General features: G+C 40.6%; 2 protein-coding genes across 6 annotated transcripts in view; both read right to left on the bottom strand.

The window, feature by feature from the left end:
- Positions 1 to 1,419: 1,419 nt before the first annotated feature.
- Positions 1,420 to 6,837, bottom strand: LOC308392996 (uncharacterized protein). 5 transcript variants are annotated; one of them, XR_013970895.1, is made up of 4 exons: positions 6,716 to 6,837; positions 4,025 to 4,161; positions 2,934 to 3,248; positions 1,420 to 1,632 (listed from the first exon to the last, which is right to left on the bottom strand). XR_013970895.1 is itself a non-coding variant. In XM_080876422.1 (4 exons), exons 2-4 carry the CDS (start codon positions 3,616 to 3,618, stop codon positions 1,608 to 1,610), a joined length of 348 nt encoding a protein of 115 aa, XP_080732548.1. In that variant the 5' UTR covers positions 3,619 to 3,678; positions 4,025 to 4,212; the 3' UTR covers positions 1,420 to 1,607. The 5 variants fall into 5 exon arrangements, 4 of the variants coding, with proteins under 4 accessions (XP_080732548.1, XP_080732549.1, XP_080732550.1 ...); XM_080876422.1 differs by lacking the exon at positions 6,716 to 6,837 and adding an exon at positions 3,611 to 3,678 and having other exon boundaries at positions 4,025 to 4,212; XM_080876423.1 differs by lacking the exons at positions 4,025 to 4,161; positions 6,716 to 6,837 and adding exons at positions 3,611 to 3,678; positions 3,900 to 3,999.
- Positions 6,838 to 7,852: 1,015 nt separating this feature from the next.
- Positions 7,853 to 17,786, bottom strand: part of LOC308387380 (uncharacterized protein) — a 28,705-nt gene continuing 18,771 nt past the window's right edge. Inside the window, exons 41-54 of the mRNA XM_080867381.1 lie at positions 16,767 to 16,979; positions 16,426 to 16,609; positions 16,132 to 16,333; positions 15,761 to 15,925; positions 15,463 to 15,672; positions 15,125 to 15,340; positions 14,781 to 14,915; positions 14,205 to 14,406; positions 13,875 to 13,997; positions 13,160 to 13,267; positions 9,806 to 10,042; positions 8,738 to 9,047; positions 8,463 to 8,556; positions 7,853 to 8,377 (exon numbers count right to left, since the gene is read on the bottom strand). Coding sequence (XP_080723507.1) covers positions 8,330 to 8,377; positions 8,463 to 8,556; positions 8,738 to 9,047; positions 9,806 to 10,042; positions 13,160 to 13,267; positions 13,875 to 13,997; positions 14,205 to 14,406; positions 14,781 to 14,915; positions 15,125 to 15,340; positions 15,463 to 15,672; positions 15,761 to 15,925; positions 16,132 to 16,333; positions 16,426 to 16,609; positions 16,767 to 16,979 — 2,447 coding nt within the window. The 3' untranslated portion in view covers positions 7,853 to 8,329. The remainder of the gene's footprint in view (positions 8,378 to 8,462; positions 8,557 to 8,737; positions 9,048 to 9,805; positions 10,043 to 13,159; positions 13,268 to 13,874; positions 13,998 to 14,204; positions 14,407 to 14,780; positions 14,916 to 15,124; positions 15,341 to 15,462; positions 15,673 to 15,760; positions 15,926 to 16,131; positions 16,334 to 16,425; positions 16,610 to 16,766; positions 16,980 to 17,786) is intronic.

The following is a 17,786-nucleotide window of genomic DNA, read 5'->3' as shown; positions in this document are numbered from 1 at the left end:
TGCCAGAAAAAGAGGTTTACTGTAACAGGGGCTCAAAGACAGCCTACCCTGAGTGATAAAACACTGTGACGCCCTGCAATATAAGCAGACTGTCCAGTTAATCCCGCCCCCCCAAAACAAAACCCACAGAGTGAGATGTTCTCTTCTGTCTATATAATTCAAAGGGTTTACAAGCTAGTGGAAGACACTTGAGAATGCATACATTGAGAAACCCTGCTCATCAACAATAGTCATATTCATATAAAAATTCAACACATGTACACACAAAAACATGATAATCTTAACAATATTGAGTGTTGTATATGGGAGCTCTGAAAATCTACAGTAACATTAACATTTTGCAGTTTTACCCTGTTGTCAGAGAAGCAGACATTTGCAAAACATTACTGAGTTGTTGATTAGTTTACATTTGTGATTATCAGTATTCACCAGGTGAAACATGACAACTGTGAACATGTGAAAGAATTAATACAGTAGGCACTTAACACTGGCTACAAGCTTGAGGAACTTGACTAATTATTCAGCACCAAGATGCTATGTAGTTTTCATGTTTACAGGACCGGAAGTGTACTGAGTGGTAATCAGTTTGTAGGCTGAAATTCAAAGAGCACACGAACTCATTTAAAAGCACATGTACTGTCAAGTTTTAAACATGCCAAGATTGAAATCTGCTCTGACCACTCTCCTATCATCTGTACAATATGCGCATGTTGTTGACAGCTCTGTAGGATTGTGTCTGCACAGATTTACATGCATTATTTTCATAAGCATAGCCGTATATGAGAGTAAAAGCAGGCCAGTGATGTACTGGTGCATTTTTGTTACAACAGCATCAAAGACAGGGCACTTAGAAATAGGTAGAAATACTTCCCGAAAAACCTGAAGTGTTAAAAGGCGCGCACACACGCTTAGAAGAAAGAAATTCCAGGGGAACAATACAAAACAGGCAGCAACTGCACACGGTACAAAAGTATGTACTGAATGAAATGAAATAAACCCACGCGAGTGGAAAAAAAGTGCATATTTTCTACATAAATTTTTATAAAAACTGTATGGCATCAAATCAGCTTCTGACTTAGCCCGTTAAACAATCTAGAGTTATCTTAAGTGTTATCTCTGTTAGAAGCCTTCACTAGAAAAATAACAACCACTTGCTTTACTTAAACTAAACTGCAGCTCCCTCACAGAGGATGAACATTTACATTAATTTACTAACAAGTGTCAGAGTTTAAACTAATTGCAGAAGCATGCCTTAGCATCCAAGAAATGTGATCAAGGAAGCTGCTGCTGATTAGAATACAGACATTTTCACTCCAAGTTTAAAATTAGGTCAACAGAATTATCCAGTCTTGTTGTTTTCCGAGATGAGGCACAAGTTTAATAAGCATGAGGCTTGCGATACGACGCAGCTGGAGATGGATACATTTATATAAATGGAAAAATACTATATAGGAAGCGACTCTCCCATATGCCTTGGCACTCAGTTTGTGAAGTTGGTGCTAGAGTCTCCAGGATGCTGCAGAATAATTCTTATAGTAGCCACAATTTGATCATCAAAGTAGGTCAAACGTTCTGTTCGACAGTTATCCACGTTAAGCAGCACTGTTTTAGGCTTTTTGTTCCAGTAGTTTCCTGTTGAAGAAAAAAGAAAAAAAAAAGTTCATTTTGTTGTGAATTTTCCTCATGGATACGAAGTTAGTGACTTAATTCGTTTAGCAAAGACACTAGGGGAAAAAGTGAGAATAACCATAACCAAGTAAAAAATTAAATAAAATTAAAAAAAAAAAACCCAAGAAAACAAAAAACAAAACATTACATACACAGCTCTGCTGTGATGGAAAGGCACTAATGTGATGAAAAAAAAATTGTTTCAATTGTTTGAAAATCTAAATTAAGCAAAATACTGCTTTTCATTTCTGTTATTTTAACTCCTCCTCCTGCTCATGTTTCAGCAGGAGGACCTTAATCTTTTATTTAACTCAACAATGGCTAAAAACAACAACCTTCTTGGTTGTATAGTCACTCTGAGGTAATATTACAGTCCATTTTTACTGTGCACACACACTCATATCCCATGTAGACTGTACATAAGAGGATATATCCTACAGATATAATATAACAGTATAAAAGATGGGCTAGCCACCATGAGTTCACCACTTGGTTAGTGAAGCCCTGCTATAATGTCTTTATCTTTTTTGCAGTCACCGTCTTTGCGTTTTGAAACCAGATGACTAAAACTAGACTATTGGCTAGCAATTTACATCATTTGCCATTGAACAAACATTACATAATCCCTTTGACTATTAGAATGACCAAATATTGCATCCAATATGACCTGAAAGTAGTAATTGAACATATAAAATCCATCAAGAAAGTGCTTATTAGAGGGGGCCGGTTTGGCTTGGTGGGTGAGCAGGAGACCATGTGTCGCATGGCTGGAGGATAGCGGCCCGGGTTCGGGTCCAATCGCCCCCCCCCCACACTCTCCAGCAAAGGCTAAAGCATAGCATAGACCAAAATGCTCAGCTTTAGGCTTCAAACCAGTCAACTGGTGTCATACTGGATACATCCACCTTCAATCTACAGATTATATTCTCTCCTGGTTAAATAAAAATTTGAGAAGTTGTCAGTTGGAAACAAATTTGTATAGCTGTGTGCTGTAGTACTAGAAAGGCATACATTAAAATTATCAAAAGTTAGTTTGATATGAATTTGGGAAAAGTTCACTTTTTGTACTATCCAAGGCAAGTAATCAAAAGACGAGGTTGTGTATAGTTCTATTTAACACACCCCAATGTAAGGTCACTTCTATAACCCCACTCTTCAGACTGGCAAGAAATCAAGTACACATGTTCATAAATCGGGGAAAATGCTGAAAATAAGCTTTTCTAGATACATGCGTTTTTACAGAATCATGTGCAATATGTCAGTACCTTCGCTGCTTCCGTTTTCTCTGCTGGTACTTGGCAAGGACGAATGCCAGGATTGCGAGGCCAATGAGGACGGCTAACACGCTGAGGGTCAAAGGTAAACCTAACGCTCCATTGACCGTTTCCCCGCAGGAGTCACCCTTGTAGCCCAGATCACAGTTGCATAGTAGATCTGTACCACCACCAGGAGGAGTCACACAGTTACCATGGTTGTTACACTGAGACTCTCGACAGGCGGACAGGTTGGGGCTGATGCCTCTCCCTTCGGGAGGAAGGGAAGTGGTGGTCATCTTAAACGAAGGACTAGCTGGAGGCACACTAATAAGAGATGGAGAGAAAATGGGGAAAATGGGATGAATGGTTAGAAACCCGCCCAAAAATTAAACCAACCTCTGCTACCATAACATTTGCTGACCAAACAAAAGGAGAATAATCTTGAAATGTGATGATTTTCTTTGTTTGTTTTTTTAAATGCAACATTTAAAAAAGTAGTACTAGTATTATCGGAAATGACAAATATTCATTTTTATACTTTTCTGTTTTTATACACGTGGGAAAACCCCCCAAACTGTGTGTGTAAGAGTGTAGGAAGGAAGACCTGTTGTATACAGAATATTTTACTTTCAAATCACAAACAAATGACCAAAGGGGGAAAAAAAAACGTTTCATGCAGTACGTACCACTGCATGAAACGTTGTGAAGGCTGCACATCTATTCTTACGGCAAATACAGTTTCTTCTCAGGTAGCCTACACATCAAATCAACAGAATAAGTAACTCTTTCTCAGCCATGCGTTCCAAGTATGTTCAACTGTTTTTAGATTCTGAACACATCATTTTAAGCTAAGCTGTCCGAGGACGGTGACCTAACTGCTCAAGTAAGCTACAATAAATGCGCTTAAGAGACCAACATCTACAAACCAGCTTTTTTGTGATCAATAAGTGCCGATGTGGACGTTATTGTACTTACAAACAAGAATCTTGTTATTCTGGTTTCCCAGCAGCATTGTGCTCCTCTCTAGCTCCAAGGCAGGCGCAGGAGTAACACGACAGAGGAACACACTGTACAAGAAAATGAACTTGCCATATACTCACAGAAGCAAAAAGGAGTCAGCCACGAAGTCCTAAAACGCTGCCAGTGGAATTTTAGTCGCAGGATTGTCCAGGTGTCTGTTTGAATGATGACGTTGGTCAATTTTTTTCAAGTTCCCTTTTTGTTACACGCTCCCTCACTGAAAGAGAAGGCGGGAAGAGGAAGAAAGCTGTGAATACCTGCTTGTGTTTTTATGCACACACTCCTCCCTCAGTCTTATCTTTAAAATCGACACACACACACACACACACACACACACACACACACACACACACACACACACGCGCGTCCGTTTAGCTATCTTAGTGAGGACCTTCATTGACATAATGGTTTCCCTTGCCCCTTACCCTAACCATTAAAAATGAATGCCTAAACCTCACAAAGATAGCTAGACAGGAACACACACACCTCTCTGACACGGATGTAGAACCTTTAAATTTCATGGGGATTGTATGGAAACTTGACATCTCAAAGTTTGAGTCACAGCGTTTCACAAAAATTCATTTTTCTGGCATCCGTGGGAACTACCAATTTTTATTTGTGTGATGTATTTCAGACAATAAACCATTACACAGGAAGCCTGAAAAATTATGTGACATAGAAAAAGCCAGGCAAGAGGTCTGCGCACCCTTTTCTGTACTGAAATGCAGTTGGTGTGCTTGTTAGCCTAGTGGGTGGATGGAAGGATTAGAAAGCAAGTAAGAACAGGACTCGGGTAGCAAGACCTGACATGACTGACATGTCTGCGTAACATGCAGACATTCATGCACATGTTATATAAATACTGTTGACACGTGTAAGAGAGGCTGGGGGCCACGCAACTAAAACTGCTTGCAGGCATTTCAGGTTCACTTGAATATAAATGAACTTTCTTGCAATATTCTAAGAAAGTTCATTTATATTCAAGACATGTTTTTTGTCATGTTATTTTCAGCAGAAGCCTCTTAAATTCCATGTTCACATGTGGAGCCGTGTTATTGTAACCGTTCATCAACTGGCTCTTAACAAACATAAATTAGTCGGCACAAATCACAGTCATTATCTCATGGCTATTGCAGCACAGCACCTCAGTGGACTACTATTTTGCTGTCTCGTCTGATATGAAAAAGGTTAAGGGCTTTGTGCCATCTCTGCTCTCAGACTGTCAAACTTGACTCATTATCATGTACATGATGAATTGCAGTTAGACTCTGAATAGTTTGAATATTTTAATATGAACACTCATAAGATGACTGCTCAAAACAAACTGCATGGACTTCCAAGCTGTTTGTTCAACCACTGGTACTTTCCAAACCATAAGTCGGTGCAGGGTAAATTAATACAAACAACCTGCAGTCAACAGAAGGTGTCACCCCAATATTTACATTACCTTCATTGCTTGTCATCACCAAGTGAGGTAAACAGGTGAATGCAACTACCTTTATCGTTAAAGACACACCCAAAGTTACACGACTAAAACCCAATGAAGAACACGCACACAAACCGTCTGCAAGCATTTTGAACAGTTAAGTGAGAGGTTAAGTTTGAGAACAAATGAAATTCAAGCCAAACAAGGGATATCTACTGTCAGGTTAACAATACCAGCTAATCTCTCAACATCAGGATGAAAAAGGGAGAAAACAGCTAGATGCTACTCCTGTCTAAAACGAGTGTTTCTGTAGTACAGCAGCCACAGTTTTATTTAAAGCTTTCCTCCAACCCTCAAGGTATCCAAGGCATCACAAAATACTTCAAGTGGAGGGAAATGTTGAGTGTCGGTATGCTGCAATTTGATGGCTGACCAGACAATTATTGGTCATAGAAAGCTCCGTTTCAAAATTCAACTCAAGTGTTTAATCTTTCAGCTCAAGAAGAGATGGATTTGAAGATAAAATGGCTAGGAGTCCACAGAGCATGGAGGGTGAATTCATTTTGCAAATGTGTTCATTCCTAGTGTCAAAGAATGTTATGCCACTCCAGGAGAACATCCCAAAACTCAGCAACAAAGAAACCCTTAAAGCTAAGAGTTTGGAAACAGTCTTTGAAAGATACCCACCAATTCTTGCTGTCTCCCAGAGTTGTCATATTTGGAATAAGCTAGAGGAAAGCCCACTGTGGAGAAGCTCACAGTTTGCAGGACAAATGGATTCCAGTGGGACTCAAAGAATATGTATGCATCTATGTAATTGACAAGTAACAAACGACCCCAGCTTTGGTTTTACTCACGATAATCTGAGCTTGAAATCTTGACTACTCACTGCTTCTTACCTGCCAAGACAGTGGAAAGCCCTGGAAAGCAATGCTTGATACATAAAAAGTATCATCCTCTAAAGTAGAGGTTTTAGAGCAAAGCCTATTGAGGAACACAAGTTATTTCCGAAGGAAATTCATATTTCTTTCAGGTGTGGCAGATCGGCTCAACATGTAGCCAGACACTGCAGATTGGCAATTAAATGCATGGACCGAGGAAGTGAAAAACACTTGTTGGCGCTACATCTAAGACATCTACTTGAATTGAAGAGTAGAACACAGAGTAGGCATAAAATTGCAGAGTCATAAAGATACTTTCAAAATAGCCAGTTTCTAAATTGATATATTAGTAGATTCATAAATCATGTAGCAGGCCATCTACCAAGTTAAGCAAAGAGATTACTTACAAAAACCAAAACATGTTTAATCCCTTTTTTGGCACCCACCACCCATGCTCACCCTACCTTTATTGCTCGTCAAAACCAGGTGAGGTAAACAGATGAATGCGTCTACCTTTAACCCTGGAGACACACCCAAAGTGACACACCTCCATAACCTAAACCCAATGAAGTGCAAGGACCTAAACTAATCCCTGAACTGACACATTTTTAAGGAATGTTCTGGCGTATTTGAACCCAAGCCATCACCATTTCCTAAAAATAACCAAGTATTTCTGTGGTCTGAAGCTAAACATAAATTAATTGCCAGCTTAACCGCCCTGAAAATCAACATTTGAGTAGTAGCAATAAAAGGAATTGAAATGTCAAGGCATACCATTTTGAACCTGGCAATTTGAAACCAGTTTTTCCTCTTTACTAGAACTGGGAGTGTATTGGGTTGAAATTCAGATACTTGCCCTACTAGGAATTTGAGTGAGTAAAGTTTATTTGTAGAGCGCTTTTCTCACACAAGTCAAAGCACTGTGTAACAAATGTAATGGAGAGAACCATGTTGAAACTAAATTTAAAAAAAAAAAAAGTTTAAGAAAAAAAAGAAAAATAATGTCTGCAGAAAAGCGCATCAGTTTATGAATAGAATTTATTTTTTTTAAAAAAAAAAAAAAAAAAGGAAGAAGTGTCAACCACTGACACCATTTGATATGTCATGTTTGCTTTCCCAGGCCCCAGTATGAGGCAGAGTGAAGGTAATGCATGACACTTGCCAAACACCACACCTCATTTGAATTAGGTCATTTGATTACAAAGCCTCTGAACAGTTTCTCACATTTCAGTTTTTCATACTCCCAGCTGTGTCCATGTTTCAATACCAAGGATATTGAGATAGTAATTACCAACAAGTTATTTTATTGAAAATTCTCTTCCTCCAACTTACAGTATTAAGGCAACAAGCAATACTGTCAAATTAAAAACCATGCATGCTCATAGTTTCAGGATAAAACAGCTTTTAATCAGATTGAATGACAGAAAACAAACAGCAACAAATGTTCCAGGGAGAAACCGAGTGGAAACCAGGAACAAAAGTGAAACAAGTAAGCTTTTGTTTAAAACTGGTATCAGAATAACTGATGAATGGATAAGAACTCACCTTGAAAAGGGAAAAAAAAAAAGAAAAAAAAAAGAAAAAAAAAAAGTGTGGCAGACATTCAGTGTTGGCAGGAACAGAATGTAATCTTAAGTAGATACGCCCCATTGTGAGAACTCTCCCAGGAGTGTAAGATGTAAAACATACTGTGTACACAAATGGTTAAAGAGAGAAATGTCAGAGATCGAGACACTGAGCACATTGCAAATAAAGAAAATCTGGTTCAAGTGATTTAACGTCTTTATTTTTATTATTGTATTTCAACTCTTATCGATTCAGCTCAGCTCGTCTCTCCTGACTCACTTATATGACACAGCAAATTTACCAAACCACTCCCAGCAATCAAATCAGCCTGTGGAAAATTTTTATAAATTTGAGAGCAGCCGCTAATAGTGAGAACTTTCATTCTATAAAATTGCACTTTTTTTCAGCATTTTCATAGCCACTGAAATGCATCCTCACAAATTACACATGAGGCCTGAGAATTTCCAGGTTGCTATAAAGCTAGCACAACAGCTAGTGCAGAGTAGAGTAGTCTAATCGAGCTGTGCCAGAGGGTTTACGTCAGCTGGGGAGTCCACCTCCTGAAGGAGGAGACAAACAATTAATAAATCATGTATTTTGGCTTTTAATTCAAATGCAACAGTTCTCACAGGAATAACAGTTTACCTCAGAGTCAGACTCTACATCACTCGATAGACCCATGTTGGCCATGAGATTTTCCTTGTCTGCGGATCTGCTTCTGGTGAGCTCCCATCCTCTCCTGTTGAAATTGGAAGCCACATTTTAATTTTCTACTGGACGTTACTCACCAAGTTACGAATCCAAAAGTGTTTTTCAAACACTAATCACTGCAGGAGCCGACTTTTCAGTTCAGTTTCTTTCAAGACAAAGACAATCTGGGTAAGCAAGTAGTTGGTCTCTCCCTCTACTGCAATTAGTACCTTTTAGTGAAAATGAATCCGGCGACTATCAGCACTGCAATGAGGCAGAAGACACCCAGGATCACCCCGACATGGCTTTGCCTTTCTTCCTCTTGACAGAACTCTCCTTTGTAACCAGACAGACACTGGCAGCGAGTGAATTTACCCTCCACAATGCAGTTCCCATGACTACTGCAGCGTTGCAGATCACAGGAGGCAGAGTCTTGAAATGAGACAGAGTTCTTGTCTGTGTTGGATGTAGATGATGACGAATCCAGAGGGTGGCCATCAGTGTCTTCAGTTCCAAATGAGGCAGTGTTTGAAGTTGGACCTAAAGAGAAAGTCACCGTCAGTGACTGAAATGAGCTGCTTGGTAAACATAGGTGCATGTGTAGCTTCATTGTTTTTTTTGGCATTTGGACAGATCTAGACTAGCAGTTTCCTCATTTCAAACATTTACACTAACCGGAGCCAACAGGCTGCTGGCGATTTATTCCCATTGACTATAGACATGTGATAGTGGCTTCAATCTTTCCTTCAAAACTTAAGATGAGTTTTCCCAGTGCTGTGCTGATCCTTTAAGACACATTATATTAGCTTTTGATTTTAACCTGTTGGAGCTAAATGTGACTCGTGTCAATGTGGCTCAGGCTGGACATTAGTGAGCCTTTAAGCTGTCTACTAAATAGTACAAAGCCTTTGTAAATGTTCTCCTGCAGGAACACCGTAGATAGACTGGAACATTTTGAGCAACTGACTCATGCATGTTGCCTCCTTCAAGATGTACTCAGGCAATACCTCGTCTCAACCAAATTAATTGGCAGGCGCGAGAAAAGCATGTGCCCATTTGTAAAAGGTAACTTGGCAAATTGTGTAGACCTAATTTATTCTGGAGTTCTGTTAAATATCTGGAGGATAGTGTTACACTTTTTACTCAGGTTAATTCAAATAAGACTGTCATACCATCTTACCATAGCCCCCCATTACTTTCCGAAACAAGGCAGTTTAACGTGGAATTAATATTTGTATTCAGGGCATGACAAACTAAGTTCACTTAATACTGCTTCTTTATTCTGGTCGAAAACTCACAGTCCTGTTCGTCCGACTGGTCCAGGCAGTCAACCTGTCCATCACAGAACTTGCTCCTGCTGATACACTGGCTGCGGTCAAAGCAGGATTCTTCTCCAGGGGCACAGGAGGTAATTGGGGCACAAGAAGTGACATTTAAGGTGTAAAAGCCACGCCCACATTTACACATCCTACCTCCGGGATAGGCCAGGCACAGATGGACACACCCTCCATTGTTTTTGGAGCAGCTATTGCTTCCTGGAGGAAACGAGTAAGCAGTATTTACAGCATGCAGGCTCAAATTTATCTGAAGCACTTTTCTTTAAAAATATCTCAGGAGTCATGGTAACACCACATTTACGTATAAAATAGCATCTTCCTTAGCTTCCAGAACTACTGGCTTTTCGGGAATTTGCCTAATACAAAAAAAATCCTGTAAAGTACCCAACACAAATAACTTTATATAACCTTGATTATTCATTAGACATCACTACATGTTACTCATCTTGTAGCCACGTTTCTGACATTGATGGATTCTGCACAGAAAAGTGCTATTTACCATTTATACAGACTTTCATAAAGTACATTATTTCTGTTAGTAATTAGAGTTTCATTGTATGTATGGGCTAAAGAATACTCAAAACCTCCAGTTTATGTATGATATATGTATTACATGTGCATATTATGAAAAAGGGTTATGGGTGAAGAGAATAAGTGTACAATGCATACCACAGCCCCAGTATCATTACCCTTTCCCGCTGCAGCACACAGCCAGACACCCCCCCCGCAGGTATCACATCACCCTGCCATCAATTCGGCTCCAACTCTGCCTAAGTGAGACTATTCATTCTGCCTACACTGTACTGTGACACACTTTGCCAGATTCCTCCATTTTGAAATGGAGAGGAACAAGAAAAATAATGAAGGCAAAAAAAAGTGTGCAGTTATTACAATTCCTGTTTTGCAAGTAGCTGGTTTTGCCTTGTTCTTTAAAAAAAGAAGAAAAAAAAAGAGGCAACAGTGAGTTAGAATTGTCTAACTGCCAAAGAATAGATATAAATGCTTCCTGATGGCGGCGTCTCAGCAGTTGAGTAAATGCCTTAATGATGGTTTGAAAACATGTAGTGTGATTAACATAGTTTTTATGATTTGTCTACTTGGATTTGGCACAAAGCTGTTTCACTAACTAGGCTTCAGATAATACACACCCTAAAATCTACTGGTTGCTTGTTTATTAGTCTGAAATTAATTTTGATTACATATCATTATCCAATTATCCAAAATAGTAATCCTGATGCAAGCGTCCTCTTTATCCAGGCTTGGGACTGGGATTGGGAGCACACGAAAACAACAACAACAACAAAACAAAAAACAAGTCTCTGGTAATACTAATTTGTATAGGTGAAGTGAAGTACGACACATCAACCATCTACATGTCGTTCTTCACTACATCTGTGAACCTCCTTAGTAGTCTTGCTCATTTCTTCTCTCTTGGCTCTTGACAGAGAAGGCCACATCTTTCTCCCTCCCTTATCTTTCCTTGCTTGGCTTCATGTCTTCTGTCTAGTCTCATTTAAAACTCTAACTCCCAGAAGAATCTCTCAGTCCTGTTCACTAAAACCTAAAGAAGAATTATGCATTTGATCAACTGATCCCTAAATGCAATTGACACTCTTCTTGATTAGAAGCCGGGGTTTGGAAAAGCCCGACTGTCCTGGAGGGATATTCTCTGCCGGATACACGATGGATGGGTGGTGGAATTGGCGCATTGCATGCCTGGCAGAACTATCGATTGAAGACATTTACCTATTCTGAACCATGATAACAAGCTTCTTGCTGATCAGAGCTGGTTTGACCCTGGCTTATCGAAGATTAAAGAAAGCAGTTGCAGCTGTTCAAAACCCCACAAGGCTAGCTGCTATGACTGAAGCGATGGGGATGGCTGTGAGTACTTAGGCTGTACTCATTGAACATAATATGGATAAGATCTTGGAAGAGAAGCTCACGGCTCTTCAACAGGAAATTGATAGATCTGGCGACCAGTGATGGACATCAAAAACGACTGTAAAATCAGATGCAGTCTGTTCGCACTAACCCAAACAACCACCTTCATTTAATGCGGCTAAACATGTATCACAAACCTGTTCTCAAACTGCTCTCCTCTAGGAGTTCAGTCTTCGGAGGAGCTCTTCATCATTGCCCTGCCCATCGCCATTCAAAATAAGAAGAGGCTCAGAGCCCTGATGCAATCCCACCCCCACTTTGAACCCATCTGTCATTCCACCACAAACCTCACCTCAGTCTCACTGCTCTCTCAAATGCCCTGCACCACTCTTATACTTCTGCTAGACCCACTTTTCTCATGCAGTACTGCAGTTTTTTTCCTCAGCACTCCATCACGTGTTTTCTCTAGATCCATGAAGAGTGTGCAGGTCCTTCTGTAATTCTCCATCAGTCTCAAAGCATCTATAGAGCTCTTTAAGATTATGAAGCCACACTGTTTCTCACCAATTGTCTAGTCTCTTTAACTTCGCCTCAACAACTCTTTCCCATATCTTCATTGTAAAGCTCAATTTTATCCCTCTGTAGTTATGACAGCTCTGTGCATCTCCCTCCTTGGAAATCGTACCAGTTCACTTCTTTGTTTGTCAGGCAGGATTATCGAGCCTCAAATAAAACTGAAGATGAGCCTTTTCCTTTGCCGTACACCTAGCCTCCGAGCACTCCTGCCCACTTTCTTCATCTCCCTGACTATCGCACTCTTTGCCAATCTGTTCCATTTGAATACTTATCATAAAGAAGCTAAATGCACATGGCTTTAGTTTTCAACACATTACACACACACACACACACACACACACACACACACTACAGCATATGTGCATTGATTGCTTTCATTGAAATTATGTGATCAATACCTCTCGCCTTCTATGAGGACTGACTGAAACCAAAAATGTAATTTTTTGGTGTCATACTGCAACCAGTTTTGACTTTGGAAATGGCGTCAGCTATTGTAACATCTCTTCTCGGTTTCCTGTAACAGTGCTTTATTCAGATTCTTCTCATGCCCGTCATACCTCACCTTCTCTCATAGTGGCATTACATAGCGTCCGCTCAGTAGTCCTAACTGTTCTACCTACTTATTCTGCAATCTACCCACTTTTCCCCACAGTGCACCATAGTATATGGTTTGTAAAGAGAAGGATGTACTAAACCTCTAATTGGGCATACTGATACTTTTTTGGCAGAAGCTTAATCTAGGCTTTCATGCATACCATCATACAGCTGGGAGATAATTTCTGTTGACAGAAGTGTAAAAATATTCATGTCCCATATTTTGTCAACTGCTTTCTGTCAACTTATTTTTCCACCTACCTGACTGGGTGTCATTGCTGTGAGCTCTGATTTCCACCACGCTGGTCTTTGTCTCAAACCACAACTGTTTAGGCTGGAGGCCATCACTGAACCACAGCTTGGTCACATCTACACAAGTTGAAAAGTACAATTTAAAAAAACCAAAAAAAAAAAATATACTACAGAAATCAGCAAATCTGTTCTGGGGGGAGGGGGACTCATTTCTTGATGTGTTTGAATGGTGGAGACTGCAGAGAAAAAGATCAAACTATTCACATTTAAATTAGTTTGTTATGCCAACTGTTGCCTTAATGGGAAAAAGAAAGATGAAGCAAAGGTGATAGAAGGCTATGAAGTGATTAGAGTGAAATGGTAGGAAAACCCCATTGACTTAATCCCAAAGTAACGAAATTTTTCACATCAATTGCCAGTAAAACAACATCCAAAAATTTTTCAAACCTTTATATAAATGCAAATATCTTAACATTTCAAATTGAAATAAAATACTAAAGATACATTTCAACAAAACATTAATATACAAATTCAAATAAGAAAAAGACCCCAAACAAACAAAAACACCCCCCCTCCAAAAAATAAAATAAAAAATTAATCTCTACACTAGCCTTTGTACAAATAAATATCTTAGCACTTCAGCCATTTGCTAGTATCACTGAATATGATGTCATGTCAACTAAACAAGGTGTTTGAAAACACATCAAAGCAAAAAGTATCTTACCCTTTCCCTGTGTGACCCAGAACAGGATGTTCTCAGTAATTGTCAAGGACAGAATCAGATCAGGTCCTGCCTTAAACTGTTTATATCCCAAACCATCCACTCCAATGGAGCTGATCACTCCATCTGAAGAAAGAAATGAGGCAAACACAGAAACAGGATTATCAAAGAAAAATACTCTCATCTCATATATGTCATTACTATACAGTTTTTTCCACTTCTTTATTAGGATCCTGTGTTGAGTTACTGCTCAGAGGAATTGAATGCAAATTTGTCCCGGTCTTTATGAGTGTGTGGGAGGTTTTTTGTTTTATTGTGCGTTTAACTGTTCACCAGTGTCAGCCCAGTAGATTCTGGTCCCATTATTAACGAACACCAGGGAGTTGGGGACTCTCGACTTTCCCCACAGCACTGCTTTGTTCCGGCCATCCATCCAGGCACAGACCACCTCCGTCAGGCTCTTCCCACCTGCCATGACCACTGCTGTGTAGCAAAGTCGACCTGAGGAGGGATGTAACGCGATGGATGTGGCAAGCTGAAAAGACAATTGTTAAACATTAAACGTTTAACATGAGAAGGTCATTGGGTTGGCAAGGAAGGGAGCATAAAGCAAGGTGTGTGTTAGCAGTCTCTTTTCCTATGTGGATTATTTTTAGGACTGGTAATACAATAAAGATGTAGCTAAAAGTACATTTTTATTATATATGAACCAATACTTGCAAATGTGAAAACTTCACTGACAACAATTTAGAAGTCTGTTTACACCAAAGAAAAAGCGAGTAAATAAACTTTGATCGAGAACATTTATAAAAACAAATGGCAAATATCACAGCAGACTGAGAAGACCCATGAAAACATCAGATGTAAGCGCTCACGTCTGAGCAGAAATATGATAAGTGCTGCCTTCACCGTCAGTGATCCTTGCAGGAGAGACGTGGTGTAGCCACCATTGCGGGATGTCACATGGATGTTGGGCCTTGAGCTGCTGCTCCAGTAGAGGTTAGAGGTCACCCAGTCAATTGCCAGAGCCGTGACCGAATCATCCTTATAAGACAGAGAGGGATAGCTTCCAGACTTAAAGTTTCGCCAGAAAGTGACACTTATTGGAGAGCTGAGGCTGATGTAATCACCAACTAAAGCCATTATGTAGAGTTAGATTATTAACTTTAAATTAAATGTCAGATGGTTACATCTTCAGGGTTTAACATCCTACTGTTTTCCCATTAAATACAAGACTTTCGCCCTAAGCATACCTTCAGCTTTAGGACTTGTCCAGCAGGTGTGAGTCCTTGTCTTGACCTGTAGCTTCCCATTTTCAGAACATCCACAGATCCCGCATAAGCCACATACAACTCCTGGGTGGAGATATCTAGCCCCATGGCTTCGTTTATATCCGGGAGGGCCAAGACTCTGCTGTTTGGCATTTTTTTCAGGGCGATACCATCCCTTCGCAAGGAGCGCAAGTAAATCTGCCAGTAGCAGGGAGGTGCGATTTAAAGTGGAACAAAGCAGAAGACCTAATTTCTTAAATGTGTTATCTAGAAGGGTTTTGCAGGATGGAAGGCCTTAACATCACTACAAAACATGTCACCTGGTAAATTGTGTTTTGAGACAGGAGCAGGATGAAAGATGAATCCCTGGGCTGAGAGCAGGTGATGTTGTCCTTGGAAAGCAGCAGACCCTTCGGGCATCGACATACTGCTGATCTGCCCGTCACCGGGGGGGCCAGAAGGCAAATATGGGAGCAGCGCAGATGGTCACAAGAACTGGGCACAGCTGGCTGCGAAAGGGCATGCATCAGCTAGGGAGAGAAGAAGATTTAACATTAAGACTCATAAGCGGTGACAGTCTTTGATCAAACGTGACTTCATTTTACTGTCGGAGTTCACCTTTAGCCCAAATGGCTGTCCCGGTCTCTTCAGAACAACCTTTTGGTCTTTCCCAGTGTTCTTGTCAGCTGAGCGTATGACTCTTCTCTTTGTGTCAGACCAGAAAACACGATCATTGAAGACCACCACTGAGAAAGGGTTTGGCGTTTCAGCCAACTGAATGATCTAGTAAAAGAAAGCCATTACTACATTATATCACAACACATGTGTTGTGATATTGCATAACTGCTGGGATACTATCCATAATCATAAACTTTAAGACAGATTATTAGTAACATGGCCTATTAAAGGCATCTCAGACACCACATCATATGTTTTGCCTTTCTTATGTCTCTGGGTTCTACTTGTTTTGCGGTTTGACATTCAAATACCTTGATGTTGCCTCCATCCAGAGAGGCTGAGCCAATGCAGCGCAGTTTCTCATCTGCCCAGTACACTCTGTTATCTAGGAGGTCATAGGCCAAACTGACTGGCCAACTCAAACTGTGGCTCACAACCACCTTCCTCTCTGAACCATCCATCCCAGACTGCTTAATCTGAGGCGTGCTGCCGATCTCAGACCACAGCATCAGCCTAAGAACATTAATTATACAATACATGTCTGTGATGTCGAAGCTGGAGTGCTTTCGTATTACAAAATAAATGCACAAAGCAGAGAAACTCACCCTTTATGTGGCAGCAGAACCAAGGAGCTTGGCTGCTCCAAATCTTCTCCCAGGACCACAGTGCAGTCCTGAGACCTCACTGTGGCGTTGCTGAGTTTCACTGCCAGAATTTGACCAACCAGGCCATCCACCCAGTATAAATTCTTACCCACCCAGTCCACTGCGATAAAATCAGACTTCACACCTGTGAGATTTAATAACAGCATCTCAGATTCTGATGGTTCACCATCTGAATCTATCTATATTTTTAAGTGAGGTCCAGTGAGGTCCTAAATTAAGTAGATTCACTACATTTCCAATTTTTAAATTCACACACACAGGCCCAGATTACGAAATTTTACCTTTGACCAAGTTTCCTCTTTTGTCTGGGTTTCTCATGTCGACCCAGCGGATGCTCTGGTAGTCAGTGCTCAGCCAGTAAATCCTTTGTTGAACCCAGTGATAATCCAGTGAGAAGGCGGGTCGACTGGTAGAGGTGAGGAGACGCAGCGTGCCACTATGGACTCCCAGCAGGAACAAGTCTGACTGCACTGATGCCAGAAGCAAGGGCTCATCTAGGAGGAAACATGACAAAGTTACTTTTGTGTGTCTTCTGTAGAAGAAGTGATACAACCACGCACACAAAAACTAAAGGCCAAAGACTGTCCAAGTCTGTACTTTCTAAACATAAGTCACTACTAAATACATTTTATTAATGTGTTGATTACTTTCTCATCTAAAAACTATGGAAGCTTATAGTTTGAAGCTCAATTCTTCATGGCATAGACTCAACAAGGTGCTGAAACATTCCTGGTCCGTGTTGAGATGCTGGCATCACGTAGTTACTGCAGATTTGCTGGCTGCACATCCATGATGCAAACCTTCTGCTACACCACATCCCAAAGGTGCTCTATAGCAGTCTTTCTCAAACTGTGGCACGTGTACCACCAGTGGTACTTGGGCTCTCTCTGGTGGTACGCAGGAAATCTGCAATTTTTGTTTAAGATTAAATTATATACAATTGTAGAGGTATGCAAAGATGACACGAGAGTACCAGAAGCTCTTCTGGGAGCTGAAGTCAATCAGAAAATGTCTCAGAGCGCGAGTCCTCTATGAAGAGCAGCCTTTCCTTATCATCACAGCCGCTACAGAGCGCTGAAGGGCTTGTTTCCCTGGGCCTTAAAACTGCAAAGGCAGCACGGCTCTGTCACTCTGATGGTAAAAAACACAGGCCTTTTTCCGCAGTGCCGCAATCCCAGCCACCATCGATGAGTTGAAGACCCCTGGGAGAATTGGTGGGGGCGCGGGAGATGCCGTCGGTGAGTCGGGAACTATTGCGTGGATGCCGAAGCACCTGATGCTTGTGAGAATGCAATCCACTT

Source organism: Rhamphochromis sp. 'chilingali' (assembly GCF_963969265.1).
Source record: "Rhamphochromis sp. 'chilingali' genome assembly, chromosome: 2".
Taxonomy (NCBI): Eukaryota; Metazoa; Chordata; class Actinopteri; order Cichliformes; family Cichlidae; genus Rhamphochromis; species Rhamphochromis sp. 'chilingali'.
This window is presented reverse-complemented; position numbering and strand designations above follow the sequence as displayed.

Excerpts from the sequence above, each read along its gene's own strand:
- LOC308392996 (XM_080876422.1), bottom strand. Across the intron at positions 1,633-2,933 it reads AGAAAACGGAAGCAGCGAAG|GAAACTACTGGAACAAAAAG; the intron begins GTACTGACATAT and ends TTTCTTCAACAG.